The sequence below is a fragment of the Phacochoerus africanus genome, chromosome X (genome assembly GCF_016906955.1).
Source record: "Phacochoerus africanus isolate WHEZ1 chromosome X, ROS_Pafr_v1, whole genome shotgun sequence".
Lineage (NCBI taxonomy): Eukaryota > Metazoa > Chordata > Mammalia > Artiodactyla > Suidae > Phacochoerus > Phacochoerus africanus.
The window spans coordinates 118,552,783-118,572,157 of NC_062560.1; the positions used below are offsets into that span (position 1 = coordinate 118,552,783).

At 39.9% G+C, this 19,375-nt stretch overlaps 1 protein-coding gene across 10 annotated transcripts in view; it reads right to left on the reverse strand.

The window, feature by feature from the left end:
* The window catches only part of ATP11C (ATPase phospholipid transporting 11C), a 171,579-nt gene that overhangs the window by 67,273 nt on the left and 84,931 nt on the right, over positions 1 to 19,375 (reverse strand). For all 10 annotated transcript variants that reach the window (XM_047763956.1, XM_047763951.1, XM_047763948.1 and 7 more), the window contains 5 exons: positions 17,548 to 17,637; positions 15,240 to 15,320; positions 12,956 to 13,063; positions 3,717 to 3,845; positions 1,599 to 1,702 (listed from right to left, as the gene is read on the reverse strand). In XM_047763956.1, coding sequence (XP_047619912.1) covers positions 1,599 to 1,702; positions 3,717 to 3,845; positions 12,956 to 13,063; positions 15,240 to 15,320; positions 17,548 to 17,637 — 512 coding nt within the window. The remainder of the gene's footprint in view (positions 1 to 1,598; positions 1,703 to 3,716; positions 3,846 to 12,955; positions 13,064 to 15,239; positions 15,321 to 17,547; positions 17,638 to 19,375) is intronic.

The following is a 19,375-nucleotide window of genomic DNA, read 5'->3' on the forward strand; positions in this document are numbered from 1 at the left end:
AGACAATGTGGGATCCATAACCCACTGTGCCACAGTGGGAACTCCCTTGCAGCTGATCTTAATACTGATCTCAAGTGATGAGATACATGGCTATGCACATGGTCATCTGCACTTCTGAGAAACAGGGTACAAAGTTCTAAAGCACCCTTAACGAGGATGTTATGTGCATTTTATAATTTACATTAGAATTTTTTCACAGAAATTGAACTATTATTACTATATACATAAAATATGAAGGTCTGCTCATTCATTCATCATGTATTAATTGTACCAATGCTATGCTAGGTATTGGGGATACACTAACAAGCAAAAAAAATGTGTTCCTTGTCCCCAAACGGACTAGAAATCAGGCAATTACAACCTAAGTGACCACTAGGGTGGTGGAAGTACAAGATATTCTGAAGTCACACTCACTCTAGTCTAGAGAAATTAGGAATAACCTTCCTTCACTAAAAAAATTGCCTTCCTATTTAAGGTAACTGAAAAATTTAGGAGTTACCCTAAAAATATGCAAGGATGTACATTATTCTCTAACTCAGGCAAAATCAGTCACTCCCTTTTCTGTGATTCCAAGGGCCTTTTACTCACCTTTATTATCTCACCATACTATAAGCCTACCTTTACTGTCTTATCCCCTTTGCAAACTGAGTTCACTGAAGGCAGGGAACAGCTATTTTCCTTTGTGATCCTAAGTTCCTATTATCAAGGTATATATAGAAGAAGGGAAAGAGGAACAAAGGAATGATAGGAAGGAGGGAGGGTATTCTTCTGCTAGTAGGATGAATACTTTGTTTTTCTTCTGCCAGGCATTCTTGTAAGCCACATCCAACCATTTGGTCCCCCCTTATGACCAACAGCGTTCATTAACAAGATGGCTGGCATGGGTAATGGATGCCATCCATAACACTGGTACAGAATATAATTAATTGACCCACTTGGGGATAAAACCTATTATTCTACCCTCATTAACATCATGTTCTAATCAACCAAACTAACCAGTCCTAAAATTAAATAACAAATTTTTGACAGCCCGCAACGACTGTGAAATCAGCAAATCCACTCCAGAAAGCCTAAGAATTGCAAAATAGAGGAAATCACACAATCCCAGTGCTCCCTCAAGGTAATTGTTTACTGTGGACAAGAAATAGCCTATATGCAACATTCAGTTCATCATGATCCTCATAAAAAAGGACAGAGGGCCTACAAATAGCATAGCCCTGCATCTCCTCCTCTCTTTAATGCTGGATGACACATAAAGTGGGGTTTTTTTTGGTTTTAATTAACTCTGGGCAAATGCATGAGTCTGACAGATCACCCTTACAGGATGACATAGTCTTAATATCTGATGGACGGACATGTCTACAAATAACAATAATAAAAGAAAAACCGCAGGTAAGATGCCTATGCCCACAATGATTTATCTTAGGCTGGTAGCGAACAAAGATGATTTGATTCATTTGCCTGCCAAAAGAAAGAAATAGCTCATAAAAACATAAATGAAAGGAGGCTGGTAAATGGTGGGTGTTTCTTTGCAATACTGGTGGCAAAGAGAAGCAAAGCCATCAGACAGCAGTAAAATGAAACCAGGTAATTCTTACTTGTAGAGGTCAGGCTGAGGCTGTTCACATTCAATGGCTGCTCTGAGGGTATCAATGGATTCGGCTGTACACAGTTCAATGGTGTCACGTACTGCATAATGTGTCTAGGTGAAAGCAGAAGAAAAAAAAAAAGTAATCGTACATCCACCTGATTTCAGGAACCCTATATATTGTTAGTAAGAGGCTTTGGCAGAAAAACACAAATATTGATGCACATTTCCTACTACATACATTTTATGGTATTATTCTTAAAATATGTTACGAATAATTAGAAACATAACTCTTGCTATGCTGAGAGGGGATTTCAAAGATAATGAGAAAACTAAAAGCTTTTCTTGATACTGACAGCAGAAAGAATTCCATTTGCAGCATGCACATAATTAACTCCATGAAAAACTTAATGCATTGATTTTTTTCTCCTATTTACAGAACTCAGACCTATTACTTTGCTCACAATATTATATGGTGATGTCAACATACACGTAAGGCTTGAACAAACTCTTTTGGTCATAAGAATGCTAACATTTTGCCAACAGAAAGAATAAAATCACTAATAGTCCCCATTACACAAATAGCATAAGTAATGATTTTGAAAATGCTTCAAGTGGCTACAATCCATGTAAGGGGGAGGGAGATGATGTGTCTTGCTTTGGTCAGACAGTTAGAATCGTCTACTAGTGTATGATATGTACTTACCTAATTGACCCAAAACTTACGGAAGGCTCCAACGAACCCATTTATAAATCATCAAAGAAGGGCTAACACAGACTGAAAGACTGCACCACTTAGGCTGAAGGGAAAGCTGTCGTAAGGTCTTCGGAGAACTGCCTGAGCTGTATTTAAAACTATCTTCTGACTTTGAAAGCCTATGTACTTTCAGCTGATTGACCAGATCAACTTAACTGAGAAAGAGACTACTTGAATGTTTTTTTTCCCTCTAAACAACTTTTTCCCCTATTAGAGAATCTTCAGGTAAATTCTCAACTTTTATCCTGACATTCCCTCAAATATAACTTTGTTTTTGAATAGTTTAAATGGGCCTGGTTCATCAGCATGCTCTTGAAGTACAAAATTAGTTATCTAACAGGCATTCAAGCCCCCTTTCCACATACTGAGTCCTGGTACTCAACCGCAGACGAGGAAAGCCTTTAAAGATACACAAAGAGGCGAGGACATTATTTCCCCTCCTTAAAGACAGCATATAGAGGATGTATCCTCATGCTCTGTGGAGCTCTGAATGATAGCCAAAAACTGACTGTGCCAGAAAGTACCAGGGAAGTAAGTTATCCTCCAGTTTGAACAAATTTACCCTAACACATTTGTAATTCTTCCTAGTTGCAATAAAGCAAATATTTGCCAAAATACACCCTAAGGTATTTTTAAAAAGTAATCAGACTATTCCAGGTTAGATTTTCTATATGCCAGGAATAAACATATTTAAAAGAAGATACTCATCACTTTAAAAATAAAAATAGGGAGTTCCCGACGTGGCGCAGTGGTTAACGAATCTGACTAGGAACCATGAGGTTGCGGGTTCGGTCCCTGCCCTTGCTCAGTGGGTTAACGATCCAGCGTTGCCGTGAGCTCTGGTGTGGGTCGCGGACACGGCTCGGATCCCGCGTTGCTGTGGCTCTGGCGTAGGCTGGTGGCTACAACTCCGATTAGACCCCTAGCCTGGGAATCTCCATATGCCACGGGAGCAACTCAAGAAATGGCAAAAAGACAAAAAAAAAAATCAAACTATAAAGTTGAGTACCGTAGGGTGAAATTATTTTTATAGTTACATAGTTTCAGCCTATGACTACTCTCATTTTTAGAAGCCTAAATAAAATACTGAATGGGTTAATGTCAATATTAAATGTACACAGTGCTGTAAAAAATGTGGCGCCAACTATACGGGGTGTGGATTTCCCCACCCAACACCACCCTTTCCCCCTAAAGTTGAGTATTTGCTTAGAAATTCAAAGACAATTCTATGAAAGCTATCTTCCAATATAAAACTTACAGAAATAGGGAAAAATAAGATAAAAGATTAGGGAGCAGTGGGAAGGAGTATTTTACGATTAACTACCCTGAGCTCAAAATGTTCAGGCAAAAGGTTAGTTGAGTCTCCATTACCTTGCAATTGGATTCCCCATCAAGACTTGCTGTAGTCACATAACAGGTCCCATCGATTGTGCAGGATGATAGAAGAATAAGATCACAGGGAAAGGTTTCATCTGCCTGTACTTCTACTACATCACCAACCTAGTACAGAGAGACAAATAAATATAAATATGCTTAATTCCAAACAAAGCATTTAGCATACCTCAAACTAAAGTAAAACAGTAGCAAGAGACCTCTCCCCTCTCTGGGGGGTCAGAACATTTCAGCATCCTATACCATGTGAAAGGGGATGAAAGAATATTACCCAACATTCAGAATCCTCTTTAAGGTCACAAGAAGTTATAATGCTTTCAGGTTACCTCAGTACTGCATTTTAATCTGTAATAAATTATTTCAGCACCCAGGGACTCTTTTCTTTCTGATGTTTTCCTGGCATTGGTGTTTGATAAGAGAATGACCATTATCACTTCATGAATGAATCAAGAAAATCTACACATCTTAACTTCAGCACTTTAACACTGGGCAGCTATATTATCACTTGGCATCATGGATAAATATTTCAAAATGCTTTGCCTTGCATGTGATAACAGCTATTTATTGGGGTGACAGTTCTTTCTTCGGTGCTCAGAAAATCTCACTTATTTAGAGAGACATTTGTTTTAACCACAACATTTGAAAAAAACTTTTTTTCAATTAGGTCATTTTCCAACAGTTTGTCTGCGCTCAACAAGTACCCAAAGCTGGAGTTCCCATCGTGGCGCAGTGGTTAGCGAATCCGACTAGGAACCATGAGGGTGCGGGTTCGATCCCTGGCCTCGCTCAGTGGGTTAAGGATCCGGCATTGCCGTGTGCTGTGGTGTAGGTTGCAGACGCAGCTTGGATCCTGCGTTGCTGTGGCTCTGGCGTAGGCTGGCAGCTACAGCTCTGATTCGACCCCTAGCCTGGGAACCTCCATATGCCGTGAAAGCGGCCCAAGAAAATGGCAAAAAGACAATAAATAAATAAACATCACCATGATCAAAACAAAACAAAACAAAAACAAGTACCCAAAGCCCAAGTAGAGGAAAAACATGAGAGATGAAATTGCGAACCATTTCTAGTGCATAATTTAATAATGTAGGAAATAAATCATAATGATTAAAACATAGATCTTTAGAACTTGACTTTATGTCCTAGCTCTATCACTTAACTATATGACCTTGGGTGAAGTGTCTTTGATGATTGCAACTACCTCGTCGAATTGCTTTGAGTATGAAATGAGGATATAGGTAAAGTGTTTTGCAAAGTATCTGGCACATATTCACCATCTGATTGATAGTTGTTGATTATAATTATTACTAATACTCTGCAACAACTTTACTTCCACCTTATGAAGAGTCATAAAAAATTTTTTTGAAGGCTGTAAGAAATTATTCAGTCCAGTGCATCCCCAAATTTTTTACGCCATGGCACATATAGGAAATGTTAAGTAACACTTTGGTACGGCACCTCCGGATAAAGGGAGGAAGGAGGCTGCTGCTGATAGAAGACAACCCACTTTAGGAGGGAGTCTGTCTGGCTCACCAACTTGGACACACTGGTTGTGAAACGCTGAATAAATGATATGCCTGCCTTCCATATGCTACATGATTTGGCAGTTAAAGATCAGGACTTCAAGATTTATTCAGGATCAATTTTATTTTCTTTGCCAATCTTAGTCAGTAGCCAAGAGCAACAGCATCAGTAATGGATCTAATTTGTGAGTAATATTTTATTTTCTTGGATCTTTCTTTCCTCACATACATAAACACTCATGTTGCTGACATAAAACCACAATCTATGCTTAGGCACACAGAAGAAAAATAACAAACAAAATACAAATGCATCTTAGAAGAAGGAAACAAAGGACAGAACATGATTTCCCGGCACCGGTAAAGAAAACACACAGACAGCATTTCTTCTACATTTACAATTTGCTCGGATGTATAAAGGTCTGCGCCCCTGGGGTGCAAGTTAAGGCTGGTAAGATGGACAGGGACCAGATCACAAAAGGCTTGACGGGTCAGACTCAGGAGTTTAGGCCTCATCCGGAAGAACAACACGACGATGATGGGGAGACAGGACTGCCTTTAAGAAAGGTAACAACACGGTTCCGTTAGGTAATCAACTCCAGAGTTCTGCTTCCACTTAGTATGTACAAAACCACAAGAGAACATTACTATCCCTCGTCATAAATATTAGAAACAGCCACGTAATCAACAGAATCATAATTTTTTCAGTTCATCGGTGAGCTGAGGTTGTAGGGCAAGCAAGTAAACTGAATTTTGAAGGGTGCAAAGTCACTCTGAGGAGAGACAGAATAAACTGTTTCACAACTGACAGCACCAGAGGAAGAGACTGCTGCCATAACAATGCCCCCAAGAAGAAAATAACTAGATTTTTAACCAATTGTAAAAGGCTTGGTGGGGCAAACGTGCCAGTGTGGAATCTCTGCAAGGCTGAGAGAAAAGAGGAGACCATGAGCCCAGTTCTTCTCGCTAGGAATCCATTGGGTGCTCATGAGAAAGCATGAGGATAAGAAGTCTAAAAGAGCCTTCCTCACTGGCACAGGTTGTGGAGGACTGCTGCAGAGGAACCGACACAAAACATGCCAGAACTGTGGACCCCTTCTCTCATATGAGGCAGAAACCATCTGCGTCTAAGAGAAAGGCAAGAAATCCTCCCTGGCACAGCCTCAGGGAAATGTACCTACCACTAGAGGAGAGGGAGAAGTAGAGCCATCTGCTACTGGGGATGGGAGAGGAAACCCACTCACAGTGAGGACCTAGCACTGAAAAAAGGCAAAGTTCAGCTGCCATGGGAGGCTGGGGGAAGGGATGCTGAGGATTGTTGAGTAAAGTTCCACCCTGAGGCAAAGGTACATACAACCTGTATAATATTGAGATAGGAGAACCAGGAAACCACTGTTCCCACCAGGAGCCTTGCAAAGAATAACAAGAAAGAGCATCAACCGCTGGGGGAGGAAAAAGGGCATAGAGAGAGGCATCCACCGTGTCGCAGGAATGTAGGACCTGCTGAAAGCAGAGAATGGAACAGGAACACTGAGAAAGACTCTTTGGCACCCCAGTAATTCAGGAATTTAAAAGTCCAGTGGTATACTGCAACTAGCTACAGCAAAACCCAAAGCCAGCCAGCTCCTGACTAGACTGACTCATCCCCAACACCAATGAGCTGACACAAGAGGCCTGCCCATTTCAGAACAGATATGGTTTATCTACCTCAGTCTCTAGCATTCTTTTGCATACACTGTCCAAAATTCAATTAAAAAAAATAAGACACGCAAAACCAAGACAAAAATGACCTATCAAAAAAAATTTAGATTTTGGATTTAGGAAACAGGTATATAAAAATAGCTATGATTAAGATATTAAAGAATTTACTAGAAAAGGAAAACAACATACATGAGTAGATAAGGAATTTGGGCATAAGATGGAAACCACACACACAAAAAAGGCAAATGGAAAAGTCAGAAATGGGGAGGCAGGGGATTAAGATGGCGGAACAGAAGGACTGGAGCTCAACTTCTCTCCTAAAAATAACAAAATTCACAACAAAAGGCTGAGCACTCTTCACCCAAATGGACTGGAAACCTTAAAAAAGATATCCTACTCCAGAAGACAAAGAGGCCGCCACATCAAGAGGTAGAAGGGGGAGTTCCCGTCGTGGCGCAGTGGTTAACGAATCCGACTAGGAACCATAAGGTTGCGGGTTCGGTCCCTGCCCTTGCTCAGTGGGTTGACGATCCGGTGTTGCCGTGAGCTGTGGTGTAGGTTGCAGACGCGGCTCGGATCCCGCGTTGCTGTGGCTCTGGCATAGGCCAGTGGCTACAGCTCCGATTGGACCCCTAGCCTGGGAACCTCCATATGCCGCGGGAGCGGCCCAAGAAATAGCAACAACAACAACAACAACAACAAAAGACAAAAGACAAAAAAAAAGAGGTAGAAGGGGCAACTTCGTGATATAAACAACCCCATACCTCCTGGGTGGGAAGCCCCACAGACTGTAACTGGTTCACAGAGATTCACCTACAGGAGTGAGAGTTCTGAGCCACACATCAAACTTTCATGTGTGGGGATCTGGTACGGGGACAAAGAGCCCCAGAGCATCTGGCATTGAAGGCCAGTGGGGCTTGTGCGCAGAAGCTCCATGGGATGGGGGGAAACGGAGACCCCATTCTTAAAAGGCACACACAGATGTTCACGTGCACTGGATCCCAGGGCAAAGCAAAGTCTCCATAGGAATCTGGGTCAAACCCTGACTGCAGTTCTTGGAAGACATCCTGGGAAAGCAGGGGTGAACATGGCTTGTTGTGAGGGAAGGACATTGAAAGCAAAGCTCTCAGGAATATTCAGCAGTGTGCCTTTCTCTGGAGGTGCCCATTTTGGGAAAATCTGGCCCCACCCATCAGTCAGCTGCTGAGAAGCCCCAGGGCAAACAACAACCTAGGTGGGATCACAGCCACACCCCTCAGTAAACAGGCTACCTAAAGACCCCTCAGGCACACAGCTGCCTCTAATTCCATCCAGAGACTAAGCCCCACCCACCAGAGGGATTAGAATCGGCTTCAGCTACCAGTGGGCAGGCATCAACCCCTCCCATCAGGAAGCCTACAGCAGGCCCCCCATACCGACTTCAGCCACAGGGGGACAGACATCAGAAGTAAGAGAGGCTACAACTCTATTATCTGTAAAAAGGTCACCACACCAAACACCTATAAAAATGAAAAGACAGAGAACTGTCACTCAGATGAGGGAGAAAGGAAAAACCCCAGAAAAACAGCTAGGAGAGGAGGAGATTCTTAGCCTTCAAAAAAAAAGACTTTAGACCGCTGATGCTGAAGATGATGGAAATAAACTGGAGGCAAAGATGGATAACTTACAGGAAACACTGACCAAAGAGATACAAGATATAAAACTTAAACAAGAAGAGATGCAAAATACAATAACTGAAATAAAAAATTCACTAGAAGCAGCTAATAGCAGAATACGGGAGGCAGAAGAACAAATAAGCGAGGTGGAGGACAGATGAGTGGAAATTACGGATGCAGAACAGAAAAGAGAAAAAAGATTGAAAACAAATGAAGAGAGTCTCAGAGAACTCTGGGACAAAGTAAAACACACCAACATCTGTATTATAGGGGTGCCAGATGGAGAAGAGAGAGAGAAGGGGACAGAAAAAATATTCCGAGAGATAATAGCCGAAAACTTCCCTAACATGGGAAAGGAACCACTCACTCAAATCCAGGAAGAACAACGAGTACCATATAAAATAAACTCAAGGAGGAGCACCCCGAGACACATATTAATCAAACTGACCAAAATTAACGACAAAGAGAAAATCTTGAAAGCAGGTAGGGAAAAGAAACAAGTAACATACAAGGGAATCCCAATAAGGTTATCGGCAGATTTTTCAGCAGAAACTCTGCAGGCCAGAAGGGAGTGGCATGATATACTTCACGTGATGAAAGGAAAAAAACTCCAACCAAGATTACCCTACCCAGCAAGGCTCTCATTCAGATTTGAAGGAGAAATCAAAACCTTCACAGATAAGCAAAAGCTGAGAGAATTCAGCAACACTAAACCAGCCTTACGACAAATACTAAAGGAACTTCTCTAGGCAGAAAAGAACAAGAGAAGAAGGAAAGAAAAAAAGAGTAGCAAAAACAAATCCAAAGTAATTAATAAAACGGCAATAAGAACATACATATCAATAATTACCTTAAATGTGAATGGACTAAACGCCCCAACCAAAAGACACAGACTGGCTGAATGGATAGAAAAACAAGACCCATATATATGCTGTCTTCAAGAGATCCACTTCACTTCTAGGAACACATACAAATTGCAAGTGAGAGGATGGAAGAACATATTTCATGCAAACAGGGATCAAAAGAAAGCTGGAGTAGCCATACTCATAACAGACAAAATACACTTTAAAACGAAGAATATTTTCAGGGACAAAGAAGGTCATTACATAATGACCAAAGGATCAATCCAAGAAGAAGATATACCAATTTTAAATATCTACACACCCAACATGGGTTCAGCACAATATGTAAGGCACCTGCTAACAACCTTAAAAGGACAAATCGACAATAACACAATCATAGTGGGGGACTTTAACACCCCACTCACAGCAATGGACAGATCATCCAGACAGAAAATCAATAAGGGAGTTCCCGTCGTGGCACAGTGGTTAACGAATCCGACTAGGAACCATGAGGTTGCGGGTTTGGTCCCTGCCCTTGCTCAGTGGGTTAACGATCCGGCGTTGCCGTGAGCTGTGGTGTAGGTTGCAGAGGCGGCTCAGATCTGGGGTTGCTGTGGCTCTGGCGTAGGCTGGTGGCTACAGCTCCGACTGGACCTCTAGCCTGGGAACCTCCATATGCCGCAAGCACGGCCCAAGAAATAGCAAAAAAAAAAGAAAATCAATAAGGAAACACGGGCCCTGAATGAAGCATTAAACCAGATGGACTTAATAGACATTTATAGGACATTCCATCCAAAGGAACAGAATACACATTCTTCTCAAGTGCACATGGAACATTCTCTAAGATTGATCCCATCCTGGGCTACAAATCCAACCTTGGTAACTTTAAGAAAATTGAAATCATATCAAGCATCTTTTCTGACCACAACGCTATATGACTGGAAATCAACAACAAGAAAAACACGGCAAAAAACACAAACATGTGGAGACTCAACAACATGCTACTAAACAACCAATGCATCACTGAAGAAATCAAAGAGGAAATTAAAAATACCTAGAAGCAGATGACAACAAAGATACGACACTCCAAAACCTATGGGATGCAGCAAAAGCCTTTCTAAGAGGAAAGTTTATAGCAATAAAAGCCCACCTCAGGAAACAAGAAAAAGCTCAAATAAACAACCTAACTTTACATCTAAAGCAGCTCGAGAGAGAACAGACAAGACCTAAAGTTAGTAGAAGGAAAGAAATCATAAAGATCAGAGCAGAAATCAATGAACTAGAAACAAAGAAAACCATAGAAAAGATCAATGAAACAAAAAGCTGGTTCTTTGAAAAGACCAACAAAATTGATAAACCCTTAGCCAGACTTATCAAGCAAAAAAGAGAGAGGACTCAAATCAATAAAATTAGAAATGAAAAAGAAGTAACAACAGACATCACAGAAATTGAAAGGATCATAAGAGACTACTATATGCAACTCTATGCCAATAAAACGGAAAACCTAGAAGAAATGGACAAATTCTTAGAAAAGTACAATCTTCCAAGACTAAACCAAGATGAAATAGAAAAGATGAACGGACCCATCACAAGAACTGAAATGGAAATTGTGATTTAAAAACTTCCAACAAACAAAAGTCCAGGACCAGATGGCTTCACAGACGAATTCTATCAAACATTTAGAGAAGAGCTGACACCTCTCCTTCTGAAACTATTTCCAAAAATTGCAGAGGAAGGGATACTCCCAAACTCATTCTATGAGGCCACCATCACCCTGATACCAAAACCAGACAAAGATTCCCACAAAAAAAGAAAACGACAGGCCAATTTCACTGATGAACATCGATGCAAAAATCCTCAACAAAATACTAGCGAACCACATCCAACAATACATTAAAGGGATTGTACATCATGATCAAGTGGGATTTATCCCAGGGATGCAAAGGTTCTTCAATATCTGCAAATCCATCAGTGGGATATACCACATTAACAAACTGAAGAATAAAAACCATATGATCCTCTCAATAGACGCAGAAAAAGCCTTTGACAAACTCCAAAACCCTTCAGAAAGTGGGCATAACGGGAACCTACCTCAACATCATAAAGGCCATATATGACAAACCCACAGCGAACATCATTCTCAATGGTGAAAAGCTGAAAGAATTCCCGCTGAGATCAGGAATAAGACAAGGATGTCCGCTCTTGCCATTACTCTTCAACATAGTTCTGGAAGTCCTAGCCACAGCAATCAGAAAAGTAAAAGAAATAAAAGGAATCCAAATTGGAAAGGAAGAAGTAAAACTATCCCTATTTGCAGATGACATGATACTATACCTAGAGAATTCTAAAGACTCTACCAGAAAACTGTTAGAGCTCATCCACGAATTTGGCAAAGTCGCAGGATACAAAATCAATACACAGAAATCGATGGCATTTCTATATACTAAGAATGAAAGAGCAGAAAAAGAAATTAGGGAAGCAATCCCGTTTATCATCGCATCCAAAAGAATAAAATACCTAGGAGTAAACCTACCTAAAGAGACAAAAGACCTGTACTCTGAAAACTATAAGACCCTGATGAAAGAAATCAAAGATGACACAAAGAGATGGAAAGATATACCATGCGTGTGGATTGGAAGAGTTATTTAATATTACCAAAATGACTATACTACCTAAGGCAATCTACAGATTCAATGCAATCCCTATCAAATTACCAAGGACATTTTTCACAGAACTCGAACAAAATAACAGTACTTTGGAGCTATCATACACTGCTGGTGGATATAAAAGGTGGAAACAAGCCACATGTCCATCAATTGATGAATGGATAAACAAAATGTGGTATAGCCATCTGATGCAGTATTATTCAATCATAAAAAAGAATGAGGTACCGATACATGCCACAACATGAACCTCAAGATTATAACAATAAGTGAGAGAAGTCAGACATAAATAAAGGCCACATAGTGTATGATTCCACTTACATGAAATATCTATAATAAGGAGTTCCAGTTGTGGCTCAGCAGTAATGAACCCAACTAGTATCCATGAGGACTAGGGTTCAATTCCTGGCCTTGCTCAGTGGGTTAAGGATCTGGCGTTGCCATGAGTTGTGGTGTAAGTCCTAGACGTAGCTTGGGTCCCACATTGCTGTGGCTCTGGCACAGGCTGACAGCTGCAGATCTGATTCAGCCCCCAGCCAGGGAACTTCCACATGCTGCAGGTATGGACCCCCCAAAAAAAGAAAAAAAAAAAAAAGAAATATCTAGACTAGGTAAACCCACAGGGACAAAAGGTGAGTGGTTGCCAGGGCCTGGGTGAAGGAGGAATGCAGCACGACTACTTAACAGCCATAAGGGTTTCCCCTTTTGGGGTGGTGAAATGTTCTGTAACTAGAAAGTGTTGATGGGCACAGTACTGTGAATGTACAAAGTGCCACTGAACTGTACCTTTTAAAATGTTTTCTTATTAATTAAAAAAATATGAACTATAAAACTTAATACCTTGATTTTTTCACTTTCTTTTCTTACTCGTTTTGCATTTTCAATAATGTAAACAGTGCTCTTGTTGACTTCATTGTCTGCTCTGTGTCTCAGCCAGTCCTCATATCCCTAAGAAGGATAAAAAATATAACGACATAATCAAGCTTACATAATGAAGTAAAGTTGTTAATAAGTTTCTATAATCCCTTCCAAGAGTCACCAGCAGATATTTATACTTAGAGTATTAATTTCAACTCAGAATGCTAAAGAGAAAACACTAAATTTTTGCAGGAAGAACTAATATACGCTTTCCAAATATCCCTTAGGTAAATAGCTTTATTGCATTAAAAGTTTCCCCTATTCTATAGATAAGTATTAATAAAAACACAGGCATTACAGCCTTAATATTCTTCAACTGTGAAACACTATGATTTATTTTTCTAATTCTGCTTTTGTTCAAGTTAATCCTTTTTTTTTTTTTAGGGCTGCACCTGCAGCATATGGAAGTTCCTGGGCTAGGGGTCAAAGCGGAGCTGCAACTGCAGGCCTACACCACAACCACAGCAACACAGGATCCAAGCCGCATCTGTGACCCACGCTGTAGGTTGCAGCAGCACTGGATCTTTAACCCACTGAGCAAGGCCAGGGACTGAACCCATATCCTCACGGATACTAGTTGGGTTCTTAACCTGCTGAGCCCCAATGGGAACTCCAATTTTCTCTCATTTTTAATTTGAAAAAAAAATTTTTTCTAGGCTTTATTTTCTTACAGCCCGAATCATATAGCCATGTTCTTCAATAATAGACTAGTGGAGTGATCCTTTCTTCCCCAGGGACAGAGACTAGAAAAGGCAAGTCGGATTATTTTGGAACAGAATCTATACTAAGTTTTAGAGATCAACAGTTAACCTTCTCCACTGACTTGGTGACAAAAGGAAAATATAAATGGTGTTCATATTTTAGAGCTAAAAGTAATCAGAGTTCATTTTTCTTTGGGTTTTCTTTGGTCTAGAGTAAATTTGAGCCAAAAGAAGTAACGGTAGAGGATATTCATTTGTTTGAGAGTGACATCCTTCTTTTTTTAACATCACTTTGCTGGTTTTTTTCTTTATAATGATTATACCTTTTCAAATACAACTGTTAGAGAAAAATCTCTTCATCACCATTCCCTTTTTTCTCAGGTGCTATATATTCATTCCTATTCTGTCCTTCTTTGTGGCAATGCTAGGCTATCACTTCATATGGTACTTTCTGTGATGTGAGTGAGGAAAGAAAGGCCCTAACATGAACTAGTACTGAGAATAAAATGGACCAGTAAGAGCTTCTGAAACCCATACAGGCCATTCTTGGAACTAGCAATTCTGTGTTAGGGAAAATAATCCTAACAGCCTAAGGGAAATAACATTCCAACAGTCTTTATTTAGCAACCAAGCACTTGATAAAATATCCTTGCAGTTCCTGGTAGTCAAGATAGAAGACCAGATAACCCCAAGAGGAGAGGCAACCATGTTCCCAATACTGTTAAGCAAACTGTCATTTGGTTCTCTGGGACACTTTTTAAAGTACTCTAATTATGTTCGTAACGTGACAGTACATGATAAACACTGCTAATTTACCCCTTTACCTCCGTTTCTATTTGCAATTTCATTTGGAATTTTTCAAAGGCACTATCATAAATCATGGCAGGTGTCAGCTTTCATAAAAAAACAATAAAAAAGTCTCTTCTACCAACCACCCTCTTCAGTAGCACTGGGAAAGACAACAAATTAAAGTAGTTATGCTTGAGTTCTCTATTACAGACCACCATTTAAAAGGTCCACTAGGGGAGCTCTCTTGTGGTTTGGCATTTTAAGGATCTGGTGCTGTCGCTGCAGCGGCTTAGGTCATTGCTGTGGCACAGGTTCGATCCTTGGGCAGTGAACTTCCACATGCCATGCATGTAGCAAAAAAGAAAAAAAAAGCCACTAAAATGGTATTTTTTCAGATAGACATAGCATATTGAAAAATATAAAAAGAAAAATATAATAAATCTTAAAAATTCACCTCGATTTTCCTGGCTGAGCTGTACCTTGTACCTACTCTCCTTTAGGGTTATATGCCCCTACACACAAATATTGAGGAAGAAGGGAACAAAGCAATTAAAGATGCACTTTACAATTATTTTAATGACTTTCAATAAGAACCAAATACGAACTCAATTTATCAAGGATACCCATTCTATACAAATGTGAAAAAGAGCCTTTGACAATGAAATTCGAATCAGACAGGACTGAAATGCAAGCATAACTGTAAGTTAGAAATTTACCTGTTTGATGGCTGTAACAGTTATAACAAAGAAAAGTGGAAGTCCACTGGTAACTGGGCTAGTTGGTGTGTCTACTGTGACCTAGGTAAAGCAATTAAATCGAAAGTAAAATGATAACAAGACATTACCTCATATGCAGCACTTACATGCTACAAACATTTCAGACAGAAATGCAGTCAAAGTATATTCTGGTAGCAGGGTGAGTAACTTTCATTAAGATGAAAACAATCCACATAGCAGTTAAAGAAAATAGTTCTAAATTTAGGCTTAGTTATCATCCTAGCTTGGATTAATCCCTTTACTGAAATATATCCATTCATTTGCCATCTATTTGTTGAGCACCATTCTGTCAGCCTTTGTGCTATTATCGGTCAGGCCCTAGAGATGCTGCTTTATTTTAAACAAGATGGAGAAAAGTCCCTGCCCTCATACAGGTGGCAGCTTACAGTGAGAACCAGACATTAAAACAAGTGAGAAGCTGAGATTTGAAGAGTAAACAGAAGGTCATCAGATGGAAGGGAAGGCTTTCCAGGCACAGTGAAAAGTGTATACGAAGTCTCTATGGTAAGGAGTGTGGCCCTGTAAGGAAATGAAGGAAGCCAGTGGCAAGACAGAGTGTGGTGTTGAGATGGAGCTGGAGAGGGAGAAGGGGGCCAGACTCAGCAGGGCTCTCTAGACTAAAGTGCATTCTTTATCTCACAAACAGTGGGAAATAACTGAAGCTTTTAGGCAGGGAGAGGTCACAAGAACAGAACCACATTTTGAAAAGGTCCTCCTCATTGCTTTGTGGAAAATGGAATGGAAGGGAACAAAAGTGGAGGCAGGGAGTCCATTTAGGAGGCTCCTGCAGCAATCGAGGTAGAAGCAATCGCTTGGACAAGGGTGGTAGCAGCAGATACAGAAAGAAGTTCCAAGAGATATTTGCGAAGCAAAAATGGTAGGACTGGTTAAGGAATTTCTTGCAAGGGGTGATTTAAGATGTCTTCCAAGTATCTGGGTGGATGCTGCTGTCATTCGCTGAAGAGGAAATCCTGAAAGAGAACTGGATTTGAGGGCAGAGGACCATGAATTCAATTTCCTTTTACATGGCTCCATGCCCTTTTGCATAGACTGAGACAGCAGTCTGGATTCTTCACGTAAACTCTCTCTACTCCTTCGAGGCTCAATTCTAAGTCTTCTCAAACTTCTCTTGGGTAGAAAAACAATACAACTTCCACTGTATCTCCTATAGCATTTTGCTCATGCTAGTTTTATGACTTTTGTTACATTCAATGAATATATGACTATCTTTTTGGCTATAGCATAAACTCCTTCTGGGTAGAATGACTATATCTTGATCTTTATTGTACTTTGCTAAAATCTTTGTTATCTGGATCACTGCCTGGCACACAGTAGGTGCTTGCTGAACTGAACTGAAATGTGCTGCACACCAACTGGAATGACTCTTGTGAGCGTAATCTTTTATGCAGTTTGCTATTCTAAGACATCTTACCATCGATCTGGGGGAGCTCCTTTTGAAATGCCCCATCATTCAAGATTGAAATTGGCTCTTCACCACAGACTGGTGGTGAACCCAGACTGGTTTTAAGTTGCAAGGATAAACTGAATTATAGTACCATTTGCTCAAAGCCTCAAAGTGAATAAACAGAAGCATTTAACATCAACAAGGAATTCGAGCAATTTTATTGGGATGTTTCTGCTTCATTTAAAAAAAAGAAATGAGAAAAAAAAGTACCTTCAACGTAGTGAAATTTTCAGGGGGTAATTTTGGTAAAGGAAAGATTTTAATAGCTTATAGACTTAAAGATGGAAGATGCAATTTAAAATGTCTAAAATTTAAACACAAAACATTAGCAAGAACACAGAGAAGCAGATCAATGTACCAGATTTCATCCTTAAAGTAAATAAATGAAAAAGAGCAAAACTAGTGGCCAGAAAGGTAAGTGATAAATTTTCAATTAAACTGAAACTAATGTTTAACAAGTAAAACAATTATTTTGAACTATTTTCAGTTTGGATATATAACATTGTATTTAATAGCACACAATACATGCCCCTCTAGGATGAACAAAAATATGTAATTCATGAAAGTTTGAAAAATAGTAACAAAGCCTCAATAAGTTTTCTAGTAAACGAACTACTTTATAAGTATATAAACTCATATATATCTTAAAATATAACATTAGTACTTTAAAAAGTCTTATTATAATAAGCCCTGAAACAACTTTTTAATCACAGGGCATTTTAAGGTTACAAATGGATTGAAAATTTGCTGGAAGTAATTAAGTTTCTAGTGGAAACTTTTTACCTGTACAAGGAAAATGATGAGAAAATAAAAATTTGCAATTCTCCTAAACTGTTCAAACAGATTCTTTGGGAGGAAATTCCAAAGTGTATACTGTAAGGAAGGAAGAAAAAAAAAAAAGATTATCAGAAAGGAAATTTGAAAAGTCCTAATGATAATGACTCTTGATTGCAAATTATCACAACACTTTGAAAGTATGTTAAAACCCAAACCTCATACATTGGAGGTAAGCATATACTTAGAGGTATAGCATATATACCCCCTTTTCAGGAATAAAGTTTTCACTTGGATCATTCCAGTTGGGCCATCTAACTCCACAGCTTTGCTTTCCCTGACCCGATCTAAATTAGCTTTCCTATTATGTGCTCTCCTATCATCCTGTATTTACTTGATAACACTCATTTCAGTGAATGATTGTATGTGTGTATGTATTTTTTATTATTTTTTAAATTTTTTGTCTTTTGAGGGTCACACGCACGGCATATGGAGGTTCCCAGGCTAGGGGTCTAATCGGAGCTGTAGCTGCCAGGCTACACCAGAGCCACAGCAACGCGGGATCCGAACCGCGTCCGCAACCTACACCACAGCTCGCGGCAACGCCAGATCCTTAACCCACTGAGCGAGGCCAGGGATCAAACCCACAACCTCATGGTTCCTAATCGGATTCGTTTCTGCTAAGCTATGACAGGAACTCTTATGTATTTTTTAAATTAAAATTTCTCTCTCAATAGGCAATGAATTCTCTAAGGGTAGACTGTTGATCTTTTTATACTTTTCCCTCAATACCTAGCACAGTGCCTGACAGAGACACTCAATAAATTAGTTGGATGAATGAATGAACAATTTAATTCTTTTGTCTCAGCTAACCTCTGCAGTCTTGACCATCATCACAGCTATAATTCCATCCCCACCAATGTCTCCTACCTCCGTGACCACTGAGGCATACACATAAATCTGGGTAACAGAGGGCTTTCATTCTAATCAACAACATACCACCCTCTGCTTTGGTAAGTGGTAACAGGTTAAAGTTTCTATGCTAAATTGTACGTGAGCAGGAGGAGAAAACTCTTGAGCCAACTGTCAAATCACATAGACTTTCTCCTGTTCAAGGACAAGGTCATTTTAAAATCACCAGAAGAAGCTGGATTTTCTAGATGTCTTAGCAAAGAAGACTGGGAACTAGAAAGAAAGAACTGTTTCTTAACCTAACGATCTAAATTTATACTTGCACGGTTTCCACATGTGAGAAAATATCCACTAAATTAGGTAAGGTGAGTGAAAAGGCTGAGGTTGCAGAGCACAATACAATAGATGGGGATTTACTACTAAGTTCTTTTTTTAAAAGGTATATGGGCCCAAGGTTCAGCGAATACCAAGAACATGAAGATGCATGGAAGCAAACATATTTGGTGAAAGAGCTACATTACAACCAACAGCCAGCCTAGAAAGTTTTTCCCCTAGGGTTCACAGAAGTGCCTTGGGGAAGCCCATTCAAAGTGAAGTGCATAATTGTGTGTGGATGTACATCACTTGGGAGAAGAGAGTCCACAGTTTTCAGATTCCAAGGCAGCTTACAACCAAAAATAAAAGGGGTCAAAACCACTGATCCAGTCACTCTGAAGCTGCCGTAGTTCAGATCAGCACATACAGTCTTGAAAACTGAAGGTCAAGTTTCTAAAACTACAAACTAAACTCCACCAACAGGCTAACAACAGCTGAGCTTCTGTCTTGATGACCTTTTGTTCCTTAGGTAAAGGGCTTTTCATTAAACAAACAAACTGGGAGCTGTCAGAATCCTCTGTGGGGTGTTAACACATGGAAAGGGAACACT